General features: G+C 40.0%; 1 protein-coding gene across 4 annotated transcripts in view; it reads left to right on the plus strand.

Moving 5' to 3' along the window:
• The window catches only part of UBE3D (ubiquitin protein ligase E3D), an 83,090-nt gene extending 63,989 nt beyond the window's left edge, over nucleotides 1-19,101 (plus strand). For 3 of the 4 annotated variants that reach the window (XM_082049661.1, XM_082049657.1, XM_082049658.1), the window contains one exon: nucleotides 16,370-19,101. In XM_082049661.1, the coding sequence (XP_081905787.1) occupies nucleotides 16,370-16,382 (13 nt within the window). In that variant the 3' untranslated portion in view covers nucleotides 16,383-19,101. Of the gene's footprint in view, nucleotides 1-13,668; nucleotides 13,758-16,369 lie in introns of those variants that run through there. The other variant, XM_082049659.1, reaches the window with a different exon arrangement.
• The last annotated feature ends 1,714 nt before the right edge of the window (nucleotides 19,102-20,815 follow it).

Below are 20,815 nucleotides of genomic sequence, written 5' to 3' on the forward strand. Positions count from 1 at the left end.
GGATATTAATTATTTTCAGACTGCTGATACATCACCTCTGCATGATCTATATTTGTCTCTTGAATGTTCCTCATATCTTGCTAATTATAGGTGGTCTTGAGGGAACCAGCTTCCCAAGTAACACACAGAATGGTTTTGAAGTGTGTTCAAGCGAGAGTTGATTCACGTCACCTACTTGCGCGTTCACAACCCCCAGATTTTTTCACAGTTCTGGGGTGGGCATACACTAATGCTGTTACCCACCCTCCTATTTGGGAGCAAGCTCTCAAATCCTCTTGCCCTGAGCATGTAAATTCCTTTCTTTTCTGTTTCCAGGCCTGTTGACCAAACTGGTTATTTTATTGCTGATTTAAGAAATGTCAATTTTTGGTGTCTTTTTGCTGCCTGTTAATATTTTCCTCTGTTCTATACATTTAAAAAAAAAAAAACAAAACAGATTTAAGCTCTTCAGCAAATACTGTGATTACTGTTATATCAGTTTTCTGAAACTGAGAAGGAAAATAGGATGTGCAGATTTTTTTCTGGTTGTCTATTTTACTTATCTAAAAAAGTCTCTCTTCATCTTTTTGTCCTTCCTTTCTCTCCCCCCCACCTGCTGGCCCCCGAAAATTGGAAACATGAGAGGAGGCCTTGTCTGAGCATCGGATTAAGAGCCAGGAAATCCTGACTCTTTCCATGACTCATTGTGTGTGTCCTTGGGCAATCTGTTACTATTACAGACAAAAGCTGTGCATAGCACTTGGCTGAAAAATTAAAAGCGCAATGCATGATCCAAGGAGATTATTTTCAAATTTAAATCAAAGCAAGGCAGAAGTGGACAGGAGAGGCTGCAGAAGGTGCATACTGGAGGAGCAGTTTGTTTGTGAACTGCATGAATTGTCTGTGAAGCGAGATGCCTATTTCTTACAGTAATTTCTTTCTTGTTGAGGCCTTTGTTTCCATCACAGTGTAAATGTCTGCTGTGGTAGATGATGGACATGCAGCCCTCAGTTTCAGGGCTGTTAGGTTCTTATTTAAAATGAAGTAGATAAATAAGAGTGATGGAAGAAGACAGGGTGCACAGTTGCATAGATGAACCTGCTCTCAACTTCATAAATCCAGCCCTCTAAGGGTTCTCTTGGTAGATGGGTTTTGTGGTTTTGATTAAATGAATGTAAATGCCTGAGCTTTTTCTGTTTGCTTTTCTTTTTTTTTACATTTCACATTTTGAAGGATGTAGACTCTTCCACAGTTTAGAATTAATAATGGAGATCTTTGGAGAGAGGAAAGGTCTAGATTTTCTAGGCAGCATCACTTGGAGGCCAAGGAAGACAAATGAGATCATTTACCTGTATTTTCCGTGAGAAATCGGACATGAACTTCCACATATAACAGAGGATGATGTTGTAGAGAAAGCTGCCTTCTATATTGCTTATTTGAGTTCTTTGGAGAACGCTGAATTACATGAAAAGCTGTTGACAGAATACGCTACTTTCAGGGTGTATTGCCAGACATTTTGATACTATGTCCATTCGGTGTTTATTCACATGGCATTGCCTGTAGCTTTATTTATAGTATTTTAATGGCCTGTACATTAACTCCAATTGCTGTGGTATCGAGGGCAGTGGCTTTATATTCAGCAGCAACCTATTTGATCTGATTTAAGGTAGTTCTGCCACCTCCCCTGGCCTCTTGCTCTTGTCACCTTGTCTCTTCCCTCTGCTCCTTCTGTGTTACCCAGTGACTGTGCAGCTGTGCAACCAGCTGAGCCAACACAGCACGGGGGGAATTTGCAAGAGCATTTACTTATTGCTTAAACTGCCACCAAATAAATGCATACATCTCTGGGGAAATACATTTGTGAAGGCTACTAGGGTATTTGTATAATCTGTGACATTTCTTTTGGCGAGGAAAAAAATAGGCTGTGCTTGGAATCAGGGGTTTGATTTTGAATTATTAAAGGCCTATACATCTTTTTCCCTATTTTTAGTAGTGGTGGTTTATTGGGAGGAAAGACATCAGGGTTCTGAGACTCAGAATCTTCTGGTGATGCTAGGGTATGTGACATGTCATTGTCCTGCCCCTGCAGTGGAGGTTACTGTCCCAGTGCCAGAGAGAATGGGGTCTGTCTGAGCTCTGATTGCAGACCCTTAACTTGCATTTCCCACTGTTGCTGATCTGTTGACAGGCTGGAATGGGAATCTGTTGAAAAGACTCTTTCAGAAAGGGTTTAGCTCTGGTTTCTATGCTGTCAGATGTTTTCCTAGCTTTTGTGATCAGTTTTTACCCCATATATGTGCAGTAATTGGTGTGGTTTGTAGGTAGGACCACATGAAACTCTTGTGTCTCATTAAATTTAGTCCCTTGCTATTGCAGATAGCATGTCAAGTACCATCAATTAGTCAAGCTCCATCTTGAAATCTCTTTGGTTCCTCCTACAACCCTTCCTTTTCGAAGTCAAATTTGTTTTCTCACAGTGGCTTCAGAAATGATCATTAACTGATGTATTCATCAAAATTTTCCAATTCTATCCCAATAGAGAGCAGGTATTTAGAGTTATCTGATGCCTGTCAGGCGCAGGGATCCATAAGCCTTTTGTGAGTCTAGATTTGAGCCCCATAAGAACTTCACCACATGAATAATTGCCTCCTCCTGGACAACTGAGTTAAATGAAGCTGCTCAGAGCTGTTCAAATGTATGTGCAGAATCAATGGTACAGGGCTAAGTTCAGCTTCTGAATAACCATGTTCTTGTTGATTAAGTCATTAGAATCCAAAGGACGTGTGAATTTGTCTTAGGTCAAAATAATTTTCTTCAGTATTGTTTTCAAAGAGATAATTCGCTGTCATCTGTCATTTTAAAACCTTCCTTACTGTCTTGCTAACTTAATAGACTAATTCTCTCATGGGTGACTACTGAAAATAAATACTTAAAAAAGATGTACCTTAAATGTACTGAGGTCAAAGATAGTTGTATTAAACTTTCTAAAAATGCAAAAATCATTTCATAGCAGCAAAATAAACATCTAGCATACATAAATTACATTACTGCATTCTTCAGCCAGTTGTTCCACAGACTGCAGAAAAGCTTTTTCATAGTGAAAGACATAAGGGACTTCAGTATAGTCTAGACAACCATTTTAGTTTCATATTATATTCTCAGTCTAACTTTTTACTTTTCAGAGTCAATAGTGCTGGGAGGTCCCCCAGCTGAGGACTTTGCTGCACATGGAGAGTCTTGCTTGTATCTCCGTAGTTAAATTGTATTTATTTTGTGCATTATGTCCTACTCTTATAAGAAACCGTCATGGAGTATGGCAATAACCAAAGTAATAATAAACACCATGCATCTTGCAACACCTTTCCCTCCGTAAACCTTTGCTTTTAAAAATCGTTGCTTTGTTTGTTTTTGCTATTTACTGTTACTATTGTATGGAATTAATAGTACATCTTCATGCAAACAGGTTTAACTTGCACAATCTGCTTTCAGAAAAGGCACTTGAAAGCTTTTATCTTCAATTATCTTATTGTTGAGGGAAAGATGGTCTAAAAATGGTGAAAATTGTGTTTTCTTATGAAGTTTCAAGGTCAGTTACTCTTCTTTGTACTAAGAAAACATCTGTTTTCATGAGTTTGAGCCCTGAAATGGATGGATTCAACTTTTCTTCTGAGTGCAGCTGGTAAAAGAATGTGCTCAATCCTTAGAAATAAAAATCAGTTTGACCTAGTAATGGCTGTAGGGATCTTAGAGGCCAGAAATCCACACTGTAAAAATACCTGATATAATTTAGGAGCTCAAATCTCACTGCTAGTGGCCTTAAACTCCTGCATCCTTTTGAGGCTTTGAAAATGGTTTATTGCCCAACCACCATTATGCAGTGAAACTGTTGTTTATTGAATGCCTGGCCTTTTAACAGGCATCATGAGGCTGCACAAGAACAGGATGACCTAGGACCAAAGGACAACCCTGCTCAGACTGTGTCCCCTGGGGAATGAATCAGAGTAGGCAAAGACATTTTCCTAAATATCCCTTAGTTGTTGTGATTTTCTTTTGGGTGTCTCACTCTGTTTCACAGGATACGAGTGGATGCCACATTTAAATTATTTTTCCCTTCATCTTCTCGGTTAGTGCTTTTATTACAGCCATATCATCTTCCAAACACCTGTTCCTATTTTAACTCAATCCTAATCTCTTGCCAAAAGCTGAACTTGGGTAGGAATGCAGTAGTCCCAATAAGGTGTTAAAAATAAAATAGTAGTTAATACTTAAATACCCATTTACATACACAAACAAACTAATCCTCATGCCTCATGCAGGGAGGTATTTATTTTCATTCCCCTTTTAACTGCCAGGAAGCAGAGAGAGAATTTAAGCAGCTAATTTTTCAAACTTGCTTTTTTCCATAAAGTTTTCAAAAGATAACCCAATGAAGACACCTGTTCAAACTATCTAGTTTCACAATGTTACTTAATGGTGCCAAATTCTCCTTTAATCTCCTCTACTTTGTTCTTTTTAGTCGACTGTTTGGACCATATTAATTGCACGTAAATGTGAGCACATAATCAAATACTACTTATTAAAAGATATTTTTTCCTGTTGTTCTCTAATGCATCCATTCTGTGTCGTGTTCCCTCTGCCCCCTCCCCACATCATCTTGGTATTTCAAATGGTACTTCAGGTAGATTTTGGGTTTGGTATATTCAGAAGCGGACGTGCACATGGGAGGTGGCAGTGTCTGACATTGTGGCAACATTGCGTGCTTGACAAGGTATCCTCCTAGTTCCAACATGACATCGCGGCGTGCTGTGTTCGGGTAGCGTTTGCTAAGGGAGACTCTTGCAAACCCAGTTCATATCTTTGTACTGGTTTCTGTGGCATCGCTGACTCCAAACATTGAAGGAAATGAGAATAGTAGACCACTTCTTAGCTTTCAGGTTTTGGCAGATTTTCTTTTTGGATGTAAGTGAAATGCAGTTTGGAGATGAAAGCAAAAATAAACTGTAACTTCTCCCATCGGGCCATCAGCAGGTTAAGTATTAACCAAAAATGTTTGGCTTGTTTCTTCATTGTCTCTTTGTTTTTAAAGCACTTTGCCACAATAGTTTTTAATACAGCTCTTCCTGACAGGTCAGTTTGAAGACAGAGCAGGTGACCTTTGGTGTTGCTCGGTAGTTTTTCATGTCAGCTTTACCTGTCTTCTGGGTTTTCTGTAGCATCTTGGTGTAAGAGAAGAGAAGGTTGTCTTGTGAGTTGCCTCACACAGACTCTTATCAAGTAGCTAAATTTGGACAAAGAGAGAATGATTGATTTTCATTAATTTAAAATTTGAAAATGCTTTGACCTACAACATTAATATCTGATGGCTCTGGTGTCTTGCTAGTGCTGAATCCTGCAGATAACTGTATTGCCCTTACACTAAGAGTTGTAGAGAGCATGAGGGAAACCCAGATCTTTTTTTTCAGTTGGCACTTGTATGACTGCCTTGATAAATCACCAAACCAATTACGTATCTGTTTTATTTAGTGCGAATGCTTTTCTACATTTCAGTTTTTAGCAAGAGATGCTGCTTTCTCCTCCTTTCTCCTTATGTTCCCAGTTAAGTTCCTTGTTCTCTTTAGCTTTCCGCCTTGTTGCTTCTAAACCTGAAATGATCTTAGCCTGCTATTTTTTCCCCTATTAAGGCCAGGGGAGGGAGGGAAGAAAAAAAGACAAAAAGCACAAGCAAGAAACAGGCATCTCCAGCCAGGCCCTGACATGGATTCTGGCTTGCAGACTTTACCTGCTGCTGGAGCTGGGAAACAAATAATTATTTTTGTAGTAATCTTGCTTTTCCTAGGGAAAAACAGCATGAGCAAGACTGCGTCTCCTACTGTAGCCTATGAGCCGTAGCACAGGCTCCTGACTGAAGATGTATTGTGTGGGTTTAGGGGAGAAGGATTGACTGGCATGAGGAGAATGATGTTGGGGTAGTGGTTAAAAATAGGAGAAAGAAGGTTTGAGTTAATGTGTTAAATAGTTCAATATTAGGGAATAATAGAGAAAATGTTAGTTTATGCTGAAGGCATCATTTGAGCTGGAAAAATAAACTGATAGTAGAAGACTATATTATTAATGTTTCTGGTTCGGATGATGCAGCACTTGAAAGTCACCTTCATGTTGTAGAGTTTGCTGCAATACTTCATGGCCAAAGGGACAGGAGGAGCAGAAGGAAGGAGACATTTGCCAGTTTAGAATCCAGCTAAGTATGTTCTTGTGTAGTAAAGACCTAAAACCAGAGCTTCTCTTTAACATTTGTTAGTGTTTCCCTCTCAAGTCGTAATAGGATTGGAATGCAGTAACAGGGTATTTTGCTGAAACAGGACATTTGATAAATTATGTTGCAGAGAATACCACCGAAGAGCATCTAATTGAGAGCAACAGCCATGCAAATTACCAGAGCATCACACATCTGGGTAAGCCAGAATCTCATCAGAGAAATAAGTGCATAGTGTGCTGACTGATCTCCAATCTCACCCCTGACATGACATGCGACGTACCTTATCAGGTCACTTTTGAGAGAGGTGATTTGATGATACTATTGAAGAAAGATTATGTTGCCACTTATTTGGCCCTGTTTATTCCCTCTGGTATTAGATACAACTCACTTGCTTCGTGGTCAACAAAATAAATCTGTATGTCTCTCTATCTAGACCTTTCTTTTGAAAGACATCAGACTATGCATAGTGCCTTGATCAGGGCTTTTTTTGTTCTTTTCCTCATTGTTGAACTACTGTAAGAGGTGCAGTTGCCAGACACTACAGTGGAATCAGCGTGTCACCCTTTCCCTTTCTGGGGAAGATACAGCCATTTGTGGGTATTGGTGATGTTGGTTGGCTGAAACAGATTCCCAAGAGTGCAAAGAAATGTCATAGTACGAGAACTCCAAAAACACAGCAGAGCCTTAGACTGACATGACTTTGAGGAAATCGACCCAGAGCAAATTCTGCTGTTGAAATGGGAAATGGAGTGCAGGTCTTTGGAAGAACAGCAAACATGACCTTCTCTATTTTAGCCTTGTGCAACACCTTCCAGCGAGGCTAAAAAGTTTTTAGAAGCTGCATTGTATGTTCCAGTTTGGTGTGCCGAGAATTAATTTCTTCATGTGCCTCTAGCTTTAGGATGTAGGTACCGTGCTACAGGTTGACACAGCAGCTTGCAGTGCCTTGTTTGTTTTAGGTTAACATGTGTCTCCCAACTCCCACAATATGTATGTGCTTAAACAAATGTCTTTTCTACAGCAGCTTAAAGCCACTCTCAATGCAGAAAAATATGTGCTGCACAAATTGCCTGATTAGCGTGAAGTTTGGCATTGGAATTACTACAGTGAAAATCAAACATCATCTGGTATTGACTAAGAAAATCCTAAAATCAGCGTGTTTTGTAGCCAGGCTTGCTTTGGATCAGTAATTAATTAGGTAAATAATACTGCTTTTACAGTTTCTGCCTTAATGATGGCTACCAGAAGAAGTTAACATCTGCAGTGGAAATAAAAGTGGTATAGGCTAATGAGGAAGGCTAGGCAGAAGACAAAATAAAGCCATGAAGTTTTGGGGCTTCTTGTGTCTAGATGTAAAGAAACAAAAGATTAATAGCATTCTCAACTTAACTTGAAAAACAAGAACCCAGGAAACCAGGAAACCTTTTACTTTTTTTCACACAAAGAACTACTTGATAAGAAATAAGAAATAAGAAATAAGAATAAGAATAAGATAAATTGGTTGTCTTCCTATGAAATAAAAACACACAGAGGTTTATTTTCTACTGGTTTTGCAGCTGCATATAGTTTTTCCTCTAAAGCTTGGGCAAGCTTCAGCATGCAACTGTTAGGTTAGCAGAGAGATAGCTTGCAGTGCATGTGCACAGCCTGGGACTTCAGAGGAATCTCTTGCTTTTTCTCATTTATCTCTGTCATATTTCAAATCCAGCTTCATTCTTATAAGAAATTAATAATTTCAGGAAGGATTAGTTGAAAGAATGCATGCTGATTTATAGATGGATTTATTTCTTAAATCCTGAAGGAGCATTACCAGATTGAAAAATCATATTTGGTTACAATTAATTCCACTAGTAATTGAAACCACTCTCTGCTTGGTTGTTTTGGTTTTATTTTATATGTTCCCCAGCTTGGACAGAAGAAGGAAGTGATCTATCAGAGTGATATTCCTCTAATAAGTTTCTTCCTGCAATGAAGCCTGGAAAGCCCACAGATCTACAGCACCTTTCACATTGTACAGTTGAGGACTTGCCTTTCCCCAACCTTTTCCTTGAAGTTCTGGGCAATTTGGCTACCGAAGTCAAATTCCCCCCAGCTTTTGCTGCCACCTGTGTTCCTCTGCTTCTGTGGCAGTATAGCACTGACCAAAAATATGTTTCCTGTAAGACCTTAGAGCTGCTTGAAACAACTTCTGTTTGAGATGGGAAGTTCCTTGCAGATACATATGCGACAGAGTGAACTTGACCTCCTGTGGAATGCATGAGGTAAGGGTCCTTCACAAAATGTCCTTTCCTCCACATCCAAATCTGAGCCCCATAGGAGTCAGTGGACTGTCAGATTGTGAAGATGCTGTTCCACATACCCATATTCTTCAACCCAATTTTCAGGGTTTTAGCTTGTCAGGATTAGATAGTTCCACAACGTGTGTTTCTGTTGACTTCATTATTGCTGTCACCACATAGTCCTGTGCAGCACTGCCATGTTTGGCTGTGAGAGTATTCTGGATATATTTGATTTTACGTCTCCATTGGAATTCAAGCATGATAGTGATAGTCATGAAGGCTTCTAAACTGACCCTAGATTTAGCTTCTTATCTGATTAAATATTTGAAACTGGGCTTGTTCAACTGTATGTGTTCAATCAATCCGTGTAGTATCATAGTATTGTTTTAGTGACCTTTTCAATGGACTTGTGTTCTCTAGTGCTATTTTTGTTTTAAATTGTTTGTTTTCCATAGTGAAAAGTCTTATGAGCCTAGTGGTGTGAAGTTCTGCTGTTATGGGCAGAGGTTGGTGGTTCCTTGGTTTGCTTTGTCCAAATATGCAAGGGAGGGGTAATTATATAAACCACTTTTTTGTGTTCTGATACATACTCAAAACCAGACTTCTCACTGCATGCCACTTAGAGCATTTTGGGAAACTTTTCCTGTCTGAGAGAACCTGAAACAATTATTTTTGACATGTTCTGATGAGTGGCTGCCATTGATTGACTGTGGAGGGGATATTAGAGCAGCTAAGACTACTTACTATTGCCTCTGTGGCATAGGGAAAACAGGCACACAGTGATGAAACGTTCAGCTATCATCCTGAGGGCCTGCAGTGCGGAAAAAAGAGAATTAAACATCTATGTAACCAAGGGCAGCTTTGCAGCTGGAGTACCACCAGGGCATTTGCAGGCTACTAGGAGGTCTTCTTAAGGCAAGTAAATCCTACACTGTCAAGGTGGGGACACCTCCGCCTCCTCTTATTCTTCCAGTAGTGAATATGCTGACTTCCTCTCCAGTTTCCTCTAAAAATGCCTTTACACTTCCCAGGAGCAGCCTCAGAGATGTAGGGGTAATATGCAACAACCTGGTAACATTGTCTGGAAAAGGCAGCTGCTTTTTTATGGGTCTGTGGATTCAGTGGGGGCGAGTGTAAATATAGCAGTTAATGTTCTCTCACGTCTCTGCGCATCTAATGCCATCTGCTTTGTGTCCGTTCATTCACACTGGTGCCAAAACGTATTTCTGGAACAGGTTATTTGTGCATTGTGGGACTTGGTCTCTGACCGTTAGGTGACAGCGAATATGTAAACTGTGCAGTATGAGTAGGCAGGGGAACTCTTAAGTTTTAGTGTGGTTATTTAGAATCAGCCATTGCTGATAGTTGCTAATCCACAGAGTAATGGTAACAGCTATAAGACATCTCTGCTTCTGCTGGTGGTGCAGGAATGGGAAGAGGAGCGTTGCACCTCAGAGAAGGCAGAAGTCCTTTGGCTCCTCCATCTCTCACCAGCACTGGTGGGAACACGAAACTTAGAGCAGAGATTATCAAAAACCAGATATGTTTAGAGCTGGGACCTGGACACGGTGCAGATGCTTTACAATCATCCCACTCCTTAATCTGTGTTTATTTTACAGCATTGAGAAATGTATTGGGTAGGATTATGGCCTTCTCTATGTGTTTATGCACATTGTCGCTGCAATTGTACCTGTGCATTATTAAATACAGAGGGTTTTTTTAAATGTGTAGGCTCAGTTGTGCTCACAAAAATGTGGTTGTATCACTTCCTCTGATTCTTTTTTCAAAGTAGAGGTGTATTCTATGTACAAGATATCTTGATTGCACTATAATTACAACCATCCAAGCAGTTGTATTAGCTGTAATTATTAAGGCTTAAACCATAACACTTAGCACTACCCATAGCTTTCATGGCAGTACAAATCTGTGTGAATTAGAATTTGGTCTGAGGCTTTGCACATACATTATCTTCCAAATCCAGCTGTACATGTAAAGGGAACACTATTCTCAGCTTTTCACTCATTTCTACCAGAGCTTAGTTATCGACCAGCAGCATTGTTTGTGCAAGCCCTCCTTTTCTAGTTTCTAGGTTAAATCCATCCAGTTAGCACAGACCAGTGTTTAGCATTGCAGTCTGATTTCACCAGACACTAGGTAGAAAGCTTGAACTGGCATTTTGTGGGGAGGGAGGAACAGTAACTTGTGGCAGAGGAAAACCATTGACCCAGTGTAGTTAACATCTTCCACCAGCACAGCTGATCTGGGAGCAGAGCTCTGCCCACAGCTGTCCACATCTTCTTGGGAAGGTTATTCTCTTCCCATGGACATGGATGGCATGGCATTGCTTGATTACCTGTCAGCCTTGAGTGGAAATACGTACGGCATCTGACATTGATTGCAGGCTGCAGCCTCATTGCCATATAATCAACATTTCCTCTTCACTCATTCAATCACGCCTGGTTTCACACAGCACATGTGCAGGATTAAAGCATTGATATCTGTTTATGTACAGATTGCCTGCTTGCAGTACATATGATTTAAGACAGCAGTTTAAGTTGAGTTCTTCTAAAACATAGTGTAGCATTATGAACTGTGTGTGGTTGCATTTAAAAATTGGTCTGATGTTCAAAGATGACAACAGTAAAATCTCTTTTATATGTATAAGCTTCAGTTTTGAGTCTATTGGTGGAGTTTTATTCTTTGGTGTGCAATGGAAAAGCAAAACCAGAGCTGTTATATTGCAGGAAGTATTTGCAGATTCATTTTCTTCTGCTCACACCAAAGCATATGTAACTACTTTCAACCCACTGTTTTCCTTTATAATTATGCAGGAGTAAACAGAAGTACAATACTCTCTCTAATACTGAAGAGAAATTCTATAGTGTATTTTCTACCTACTTTTGTTTAGCTCTTGGGAGAGACATAGGTATTAGAAATTCTGTGTCCTCAGCTTTGAGAGACATACACAGAGATCTTTATTTATGCATGGTTCGCTTGGTCCCCTTTAAAGAGAATCCAAACATAAAAACCGTTTAAAAATTGGTATTAGAGCATGGGAATGCATCCTTTGGCATCCAGGTTATTTTCCTGTTTTGTTGAAATAAGGATCTTGCTTCTTTTCTGGTTCTTGCAGTTGATAGAAAGATTGAACTGCTTTCCTTTGCTTAGCTGAGAAAATAATTTTCTCCTATTGCTGCATTTCCTCTATCTGTTGTCAGCTTCACAAGACAGATTGTATGTACTGGATTTGCAGATTGCATTTCTTTAAAATATATTGTTTAGCTGCCTCTAGTCACGCTTCTGCTTTTCTTACAGCAGTCATCCGCTCTGCCTGCTCACCCAGCGTTACTGCTTGGCTAGAAGAGATTTCTTTCCAGCAGCTTCTGCCATCTGGAACTGCCTTCTTTTATCTCCTTCATTCATTAGGTCTCCGTAGCTGTTCAAATATTTTCTGAAATTATAATTTTTTTCTTTCACCTGGTAGTCCTCAGTGTTTGTTACTGAATGCTTAATTCGGTAGGAAATGCCTTTTCCCTGCTGTTTTCCACGAGGTTTTTCTCATAAGAAGTCAGGAAAGTCCTTTGAGGCACAGCTTGATGAACACTATATAAAATAAAATGCTATTAGAAAGTTTCAGAAAGACTAAAACCTATAACCCCATTAACTATGTTCTCCTTACTGAGGAAATAATATTGCCAGCCTCTGGTTTTGTAGCTTGTAGTAAAGAATTTCCACTGGCATAGTGCTGCCGTTTCACTCGCCTGTGTGTGTGTACATAGAAAATTGTCACAAGAGTCACAGGCTGGCTGAGGCTGGAGGTCACCACTGGAGATATCCCCATCCAACAGCACCGATCAAGCAGGGTCAGGCAGAGCCGGGTGCCCCGGCCTGTCCCCGTCTGAATTTGGGATCTGCAAAAGAAGGACGGAGGTTGCATAACCTCTCTGGGCAATGTGTTGCAAAGTTTGACCAGATAATTGCACTGTTTGTCAGGATGCTTTTCTCAGTCCTCAGTTTCATTCCCATGTAGTCTGGAATAAGCTTAACAGTTTGATATTTGTGTTTTCCCATTTTCCTGGGAAAGCTGAGAGCACTTGTTCTAGAATTGAACATCACAACCTGGATTTCTTAACTTACCCTGGCTATGAAAGCTTTTAAGAAAGTTCTTGCTGCTTCATTGTTTACAGAAAAAGCGATTTTGTGAGATATAATTTGTATGCCTGTTGTACTCTACTACTCCCTCTGTATTAATGTATCTTACAATGTTTGAAAATGTAGTTTGTGTTCATTATCCAGAGGTCTTAGCAACTTCTGGCTCTGTGGAAACTAATGGGGTGGAGTGCTGAGATAGACTTGATACTTTGAGATATAATAAGATTATAATCTTCAGAAATAATTGAGAGAAAATGAAAAAAAAACTATGTCTTCTGTCATATAAGTAAGGGTGCTAGAGTACAGAAATCAGTTTTTAATGATGAATTAATGTTAGCTATCTTGAGTGCTTTAAGAAGGGGAAAACATGCTGAGATAAGGTCAATGAAATCCTTTAATAAACTGATTAGAGAACCGACTTTTATTCTGAATTTGGTGATAAACCTTAGTTTGTAGATCAGATAGCTGTTCAGCACATTATTTTTCTTTCAAAGTGCCCTAATAGCAGTGAAATACTGGATTTGCAGAGTTCACTGAAAGAGCTGCTACTAGACTTGGAAGAGGATAGTGTTTGTCTGTCCTGCAGAGAAAGTATCCTAATAGCTGGAGAACTGGGAGAGAACCACTAGTACCCACTTTCTAACCTATAGTAATTAATTTATAATGTAGAACGTGTACTTTACTGCTGTTTAGAGATCCAAGAGCATCTGCAGTACCAGTTATGATAAAGAAATATTTTATATGCTTTGTATAGCACTTTGGATAAGATGGAACTTTTTAAGTGTTTAGTTTCAGTTGTTTGTTTGTTTTTTTCTTAGACATCTTCATGTCTTGCAGGTGTTCTTTAAACAGCTTGTGATTTCCCTGTGTTATCCCCTTTTTTTGGCTATGTCAACTGTAGGGATGATCTAATGCGTTCTTTTTGTTCACATTGGTAGTAAACATAAATAGAGACAGTGATAAATTATTCCTTTTGGTGTTTTCCATTTTATTGGGCAGTAGGGGAGCCTGGCAGTCTAGAGAAACATTATGTTGCAAATAATCCCATCAAAGGAGTGAAAAAGTGTATTTCATGCATTATAAAATACGGCAAGTAGTCAAATTAAACAAATATATCCACTCTAATGAAGCCTCAAGATTGTATCAAAGGAACCTGCAATCTCAGGTAGAAGAATCTTTAAAATTTTGAATCTTGTCTATGGAGATGGTTATTTCTTTTCTTGGTTTTGCTATTTCTTCATTGCAAAGCAAGGACAAATTTCTCACCTTGTTAAAGTCAATGTGAGTTTTGTCTTAATTGACTAAATTGGTGCCAGGATTTCATCCCTAGCCTGTGTTGCTTATGACTTTAATGCATAGGTAAGATTTTACATTTGCTCTTAATTATGCATGTCTATATTCATCAGAGCAATTAAATCATGAGAAAGGTGACAGGGATATTGACTTTCCTTTCAATTTATGCTGTTGAGGGTGGGAGTCTTTGGCCTAGTGGATAAATTTCTCTACACGATGAGTAGTCTCCAGCCTTTACAACACCCCTTGGCTGAGCTGGCAGAAATGTATTTGATGTAGCAACTTCCTGTTGGAAAATGCTGATTGAGCTGAATGAAAACATTCGGTGGGAATATGTCAGTTGATGAGATTTTAGTGGGAAAGCTGGCAAACTTCCACCCTGAGCATCCCGCTATTTGCTGGCCAGCTTTGCCTACGGACATTTCTGAAAATTTATTTTCCACATGAAAATTCTTGTTTCTGAATTTTCGTTTCAATTTAGGAAAAACACAATGATTCAGAAATGTGGAAGCTTTGGGGGATCTCAGTTGCCTTACCTGTACAAACCCGCCTTTTAATAGGTTACTGCTGTTAGTGTTGAAGTAGCGAAAGAGACATTCAGGAAGTGAAGTCACTTGATTTCTTTGATTCTTAACAAAGAGTTGCTATTGTCATATCCCATTCGTGCCTCATATTCCTGTTATTTTAGACATGAATCCTTTGTATGAATGATTTTCTGAGGAGGCTTTTAGATATGTTAAAACATCCTCTATAACAGACATATAACTCTCAAATATTCTGTGGGCAGAGGATCCAAAATATATGGTTTTTACTCTGTTTTGACCTCAGTTCATTCATATTTTATGCTATAATTCAATTCCTTCTGGTTGATCATACATCATGCATTCTTTAGTCACAGTAACAAGTAGAGTGGTGTTTGAGGGTCAGCTCTGACAATCCAAAGTAGTATTTGATGATAATTTGCATCTTCACTTAACTGACTGTTGAAAGGTCTTGTAGAGAAAAATAGAAATGCAAAAAGAAGTGCTATGTTGTTATCTCTCAAATGTTTTTTACTTGTGTATTTGCCATGGGGTAGGAGAAACAGGTTATATTTTCAGAAGACTGTGTAACGTGGTAGTCTTTTTTCCTTTTTGTCCTTCATTTGTGGCATCTGTCCATCTTTTTTTTTTTCTATCCTTGTCATCAGAAAAGCTCCTAATTGAATATCTGAAGCAATCTCTCTTTAGCTTGGAGGAGACTGAGGGCTGACCTCATTAATGTTTACAAATATATAGAGGATGGGTGTCATGAGGATGGAGCCAGGCTCTTCTCGGTGACAACCAACAGTAAGACAAGGGGTAAGGGGTTCAAACTGGAACACAAGAAGTTCCACTTAAATTTGAGAAGAAACTTCTCAGTGAGGGTAACAGAACACTGAAACAGGCTGCCCAGGGGGGTTGTGGAGTCTCCTACTCTGGAAACATTCAAAACCCACATGGACACCTTCCTGTGTAACCTCATCTAGGTGTTCCTGCTCCGGCAGGGGCATTGGACTAGATGATCTTTCAAGGTCCTTTCCAGTCCCTAACATTCTGTGATTCTGTGAATCTCCTTGGCACATGAGAATCTGGACACATGATTGTGTTTCCGGTCAGCTAACTTAACTTTCTGAGTTATTATCCTGCAGGCTCTGAAGAAGGTTAAACAAAACCAAAACCATGCAGGGGAAACTGATGCATGCATGTGACCAACAACTGAGCTAGGACACCAGAAATCCTATAGATCTCATGTATTTGATAGATCACCTTCCCTCTAAATAGCTGTTAGACCGGACAGTCCGCTTAATGCACGAAAAATAAGAGGTACATCATTTGCTGTCCTCTGATCATATAGAAGTATTTGTCTTCTCCCCTAGGATAGGATTTTGGTTCCTGGTCATTTTAAAATGTAGGGCATTTTTTCTTTATGGCCTTGGACTTTTCATTATGACTTTGGAATGAGGATTTCACTTACAGTGACAGCACTGTTCAAACAAGCTAATACTTGGGTAGAACAGGGAATGAATCAAAGATTTAATCTAAGCTGGTTTCAAAATACTATCAAATAGCCTTTTAAGTTAGACAATATGAACATCTTGTGCTTTGTTATTCTGGGAAAAAAAGAGGTTTTGATATGTATTTCAGCAGCCAGTGTAGTGCTTGAGCAGAAAGATTAAGCTTGGGAATTTTTAGGAGATATATATTAGGTAGAAAAGTGGTGGGAAAGTAATGCTGCTCTCAAATACAGACTCTGCTCTCTCATTATGTTAGTGTTTTGGTTTTTTTTGAAAGTGAAAAGGTTATTATAATATGTACTTTCAGTTAATACAATGAAACATTTTTGTTTTACCTGCAGTATAGAAACTAATTGGTTTTGATTCCTTTTACAGGTTGCCTTTTTGAAGATGTGAAGAACTCAGATTCCTGTGTGACAAATGATCCTCAAATTCATCTTCAGCAGAAATGTACAGACAACTTCCAATGGTTTCACTTCTAGAAAAAAAATCCACTAGCGATACAAAACAAAATGGGGATGTGGTGTGTTATTCTTCATATTTGGTTGTGTTTCAAAACCAAAGACAGAGAGAGTTAACTTTTGCATCTAGTACATTCTTAGACATCATTCTAAGAGTGACTTACCTGTCGGTCCTATCAGATCCAGCTGGGATGACTGTTATTGTCTCTTCATCACCAAAAAGAAAATATCTATGTATCTTAGTACTACCTTTATCAGGCAGGGTTTCGTAGTGACCTGTGTGTCCTTAGGAAAATTCACCACTGGTAACAAAAAGGTTTTAAAAGACTTAGTGTTACGGATACTAAGGCAAGTTCTTTACTTTCTTTGCTCTGGTAAAGTTAGAGGTCCAACTTTAAAATATAAAATCTGTTTATTGTCTACCTTTTATGTTTATCATGTATGTTGTTTCCATATTAAGGTTTACCTTCCCTCTTGGGAGAGAAGGAAGACAGCTTCTGTATTCCTACACCTCATGGAGTTTTTAAAAAAAATTATAATATTTTTGAAAATTAAGATTTCACGGTTACTTGGAATAATTATTCCTTCAAACTCAAATAAAAACCGTGTATGTGAAGGCTGGCCTTGCAGAAACGACTGGGAGTGAAAGATACTTGTAGCAAATCAATACAGCTACTCTAAATTGTCATTCTCAGTTGTGGATGCTCAGCTGCCTTCCATGGGAGTGATGGTGCATTTCTGTGGAACACAGAAGCTGTCAGCACTTTTAGTTTCAGAGTAGATTGCTCACTTAGTTGACAGCAAATTTTGCCTTCCCTTGTTCAAGGGAACAGTATGGTATAAGTGCGTAGGCTAAGGAACAGAAAAGATGCCTCCTGGCATTTTTGCCACAATTCTTGCTTATTGGGATGGACTGCTCTTGAGCTAGAAGGAGGTGATCCCTTCATATCAGCCATCTCTCTTGGACCCCTCATCCCTCCAGGGTCTTGTCCCATATCTGCCTAGCTTATCTGCAGTTTTCCTTAAACAAATCAGAGGCAGGCACTGGAATGGTTGATCTGACCTAGTGTGACAATTTTTGTGTTCTCAAAATGTATACAAAAGGTATAAAAAAAAAATAGAGCTTGTTTATGTAGGGTGGCTTTTTCAACCTCCATATTTAAACTCTTAAAATAAAAAAATGCTACCTGTATTGGTTTTGCATGGCAAGGTTTTGGTTGCAGGGATGCTGCAGAAGTGGCTTCTATGAAGAAGCTGCTAGAAGCTCTCTCTATGTCTGATAGAGCCAGGCAGCTCCAAGGCAGACCCACTGCTGGCCGAGGCTGAGCCCATCGGTGATGGTGGTATCACCTCTGGGATAGCATATTTAAGAGGGGGAAAAAATCAGCTGCACAACAGCAGTTGCAGCCGGAGACAGAAGTGAGAATATGTGAGAGAAACAACTCTGCAGACACCAAGGTCAGTGCAGAAGGAGGGGCAGGAGCTGCTCTGAGCACCAGAGCAGAGATTCCCCGGCAGCCCATGGTGAGGCCAGCTGTCCCCCTGCAGCCCATAGAGGTCCTTGGTGGAGCAGATGCCCACCTGCAGCCCAAGGAGGACCCCATCTGGAGCAGGGGGATGCCTGAAGGAGACTGCGACCCTGTGGGAAGCCCAGGCTGGAGCAGGTTTGCTGGCAGCTCTTGTGGCCCCATGGGGGACCCAGGCTCTATCAGTCTGTTCCTGAAGGACTGCAAGCGTGGAAGGAACCCACACTGGAGCAATTCATGAAGAACTGCAGCCTGTGGGAAGGACTCACATTGGAGAAGTTCATGGAGGACTGTCTATCGTGGGAGAGACCCCAGGCTGGAGCAGGGAAGAGTGTGAGGAGTCCCGCTCTGAGAAAGGAGCAGCAGAGACAAAGTGTGATGAACTGACCACAAGCCTCATTCCCTGTCCCACCTGTGCTGCTCAGGGGGAGGAAGGAGAGAAATTGGGAGAGTGAAATTGGGCCTGGGACGAAGATAGGGGTGGGAGAAAGTGTTTTAAGATTTGGTTTTATTTCTCATTATCCTCCTCTGATTTGTTTGGTAATAAATTAAACTGATTTCCCCAAGTCAAGTCTGTTTTGCCTGTGATGGTAATTGCTGAGTGATCTCCCTGTCCTTATCCCAATCCATAAGCCTTTAGTTAGATTTTCTGTCCCCTGTCCAGCTGAGGGGAGTGAGAGAGCAGCTTTGGTGGAAACCTGGCATCCAGCTGGGGTCACCCTGCCACTCTACCTTTTAGGAAAACATGTATTTTGGGAGAATCTATTCTGGTGGGAATATTCTTCTTAGAAGAGTTCTTCGAAAATTCCTCAATAGCAAGGAAAGTTAACATGCTCTTTACCCATTTGATGATTAAATGATGATAACATGAGAAGTGACCCTGCAAAGTGTTGAACACCTTCTCTGGGTTTTACACATCCAAAACCAAGTAGCTGAGGCTTCCCAGCACCCAGTCTGGATATCATCTTATTTTTCAGTTATTATTTTAACTTTCAGTATTCAAGGAAGAACAAAAATATTGTGAGTTTTGTATTCAGGGACTAAATTATCTAGCTCTGGGATATTTTGTATATGCACCAATGTTTAGTCATTTTATGAATAAAATATATTTTCTAAATCAGTTTGCTGTTTGTTCTGCTTAATTTCTGTGACAGGTTCAGCATCCCAGAAAATGACAGATTTTGGCAGTTGGCAGACATTTATATTATGCATAAATGCTCCAACTTTAAAATGTTTTCCAGCCTATTTAAATGACCCCTGTCATGGTTTTGCATGTGTGGAGCAGTCCTAGGTCAGAGAATAGTTATGCTTTTGAGGTCTAGTCTCTGTCATGTCCTGTGTCATTTCGTATTTTGGCCATAAAGAGTTAATCTGCCTGTGGTAACATACATGATTCCAGAATGATGAGAGCAGACATTTCACCAGGAGTACTTTTGGGGAAAAAATCCCTTCCAGAGATGAAATATAAATCAACCTGTGCACCTGTAGGAGCTAATGGCTCCAGTTGTGCCACTGTGGTGTCAGCGCTGCAGCTGGCGCAGGAAGCAAATCCTCAGAGAGTGCTAAACCCAGTGTGTACACTTAAAACATTAAACTTTTTAGGAGCTTTCCCTCTGCCTACGTGTGCTTAAAGTTTTTCCATGTTCTTTTTTCCCCTATGCATTGGTGAACTGGGTTTGGCTGGGGTGGAGTTGACATTATTCATAGCAGCCCACATGGCGCTGTGGTCTGGATCCATGGCTCCAGCAGTGCTGGTAACAAACCAATGTTTTTATTACAGCTGAACCTTCTTTTTTATTTGCCACTGTGTTCCCACCTCCTCTCAGTAAATAGTCTGAGGCTGGACAAGAAATTAGGAAGGGACACAATGGGGATAGCTGACCTAAATCATGAGCTGCATCATGAGCTGCGATAGAAACTAGGGGTATAGGATGAAAGGGGAGAAGGGTGTCTTCCAAGGTGGTGGATGCTCAGAGAATAGCTGGGCATTGGTCTGTTTGTGGGAGGTGATGAGTTGTTGCTGCCTTTGCAACACTGGCTTTTTTTTTTTTTTTCTCTTCACTTGCTAAACTCTCTCTTGACTCACAAGTTTTCTTGCTTTTGCTCTTCCTGTGCTCTGTCCCATCACGCTGGTGAGAGGGGGGAAAGGAGAGAAGGAATGACTGAGCAGCTGGGTTGGTGTTCAGCTGCTGGCCAGGATCGATCCACCGCAGTTGGAAGCAGAAGTTGTAAAGACCCCAGAAGAAAAATAAGTCCTTCTGTTCCAGCTGGCCTCCCACTTGCAGAAGCTTTCCTTCCCCAGGTTCCCAAGGGCCACAATTACCTGTCTGTACCTATACAGGGGCAGGGCAATTTGGCACACTTAGTGGCCAGCATGTTTCCCTTTCTTTGGTTCTAGCTCTGAGATCTCCATTAACATACATTATCTGACATTATTTGGAAAACACCAGATGGCATATAATACTATATCAATTCTTCAAAAGGATTACCATTTGTAAATCTATTTCTTTGGCCATGTTCAGGAAAAAAAAAAAAAAAAGAAAAGGTTTTCATATTTTTCCAGGTACCAGGCAATACATTATTCAGAACTCTTGTTTCCAAAGACAATTTTCTTGGCTTTTTTTTTCCCCCCTCCTATTTCTTATGTGATCTTTTGTACTGAAACAGCAGTCGATTTGAGGCACGACAGCTTCATTTGACACTTTCTTCCTGTATTTGACACTTTCTTCCTGTATTTGACACTTTCTTCCTGTATTTGACACTTTCTTGCTGCTGTTTAAAAGAGAAACTTGGCCATTGCTTCAGGATTATTTTAGCAGTGAACCATGGGCTCT

Source organism: Streptopelia decaocto (assembly GCF_964273445.1).
Source record: "Streptopelia decaocto genome assembly, chromosome: 3".
NCBI classification, from domain to species: domain Eukaryota; kingdom Metazoa; phylum Chordata; class Aves; order Columbiformes; family Columbidae; genus Streptopelia; species Streptopelia decaocto.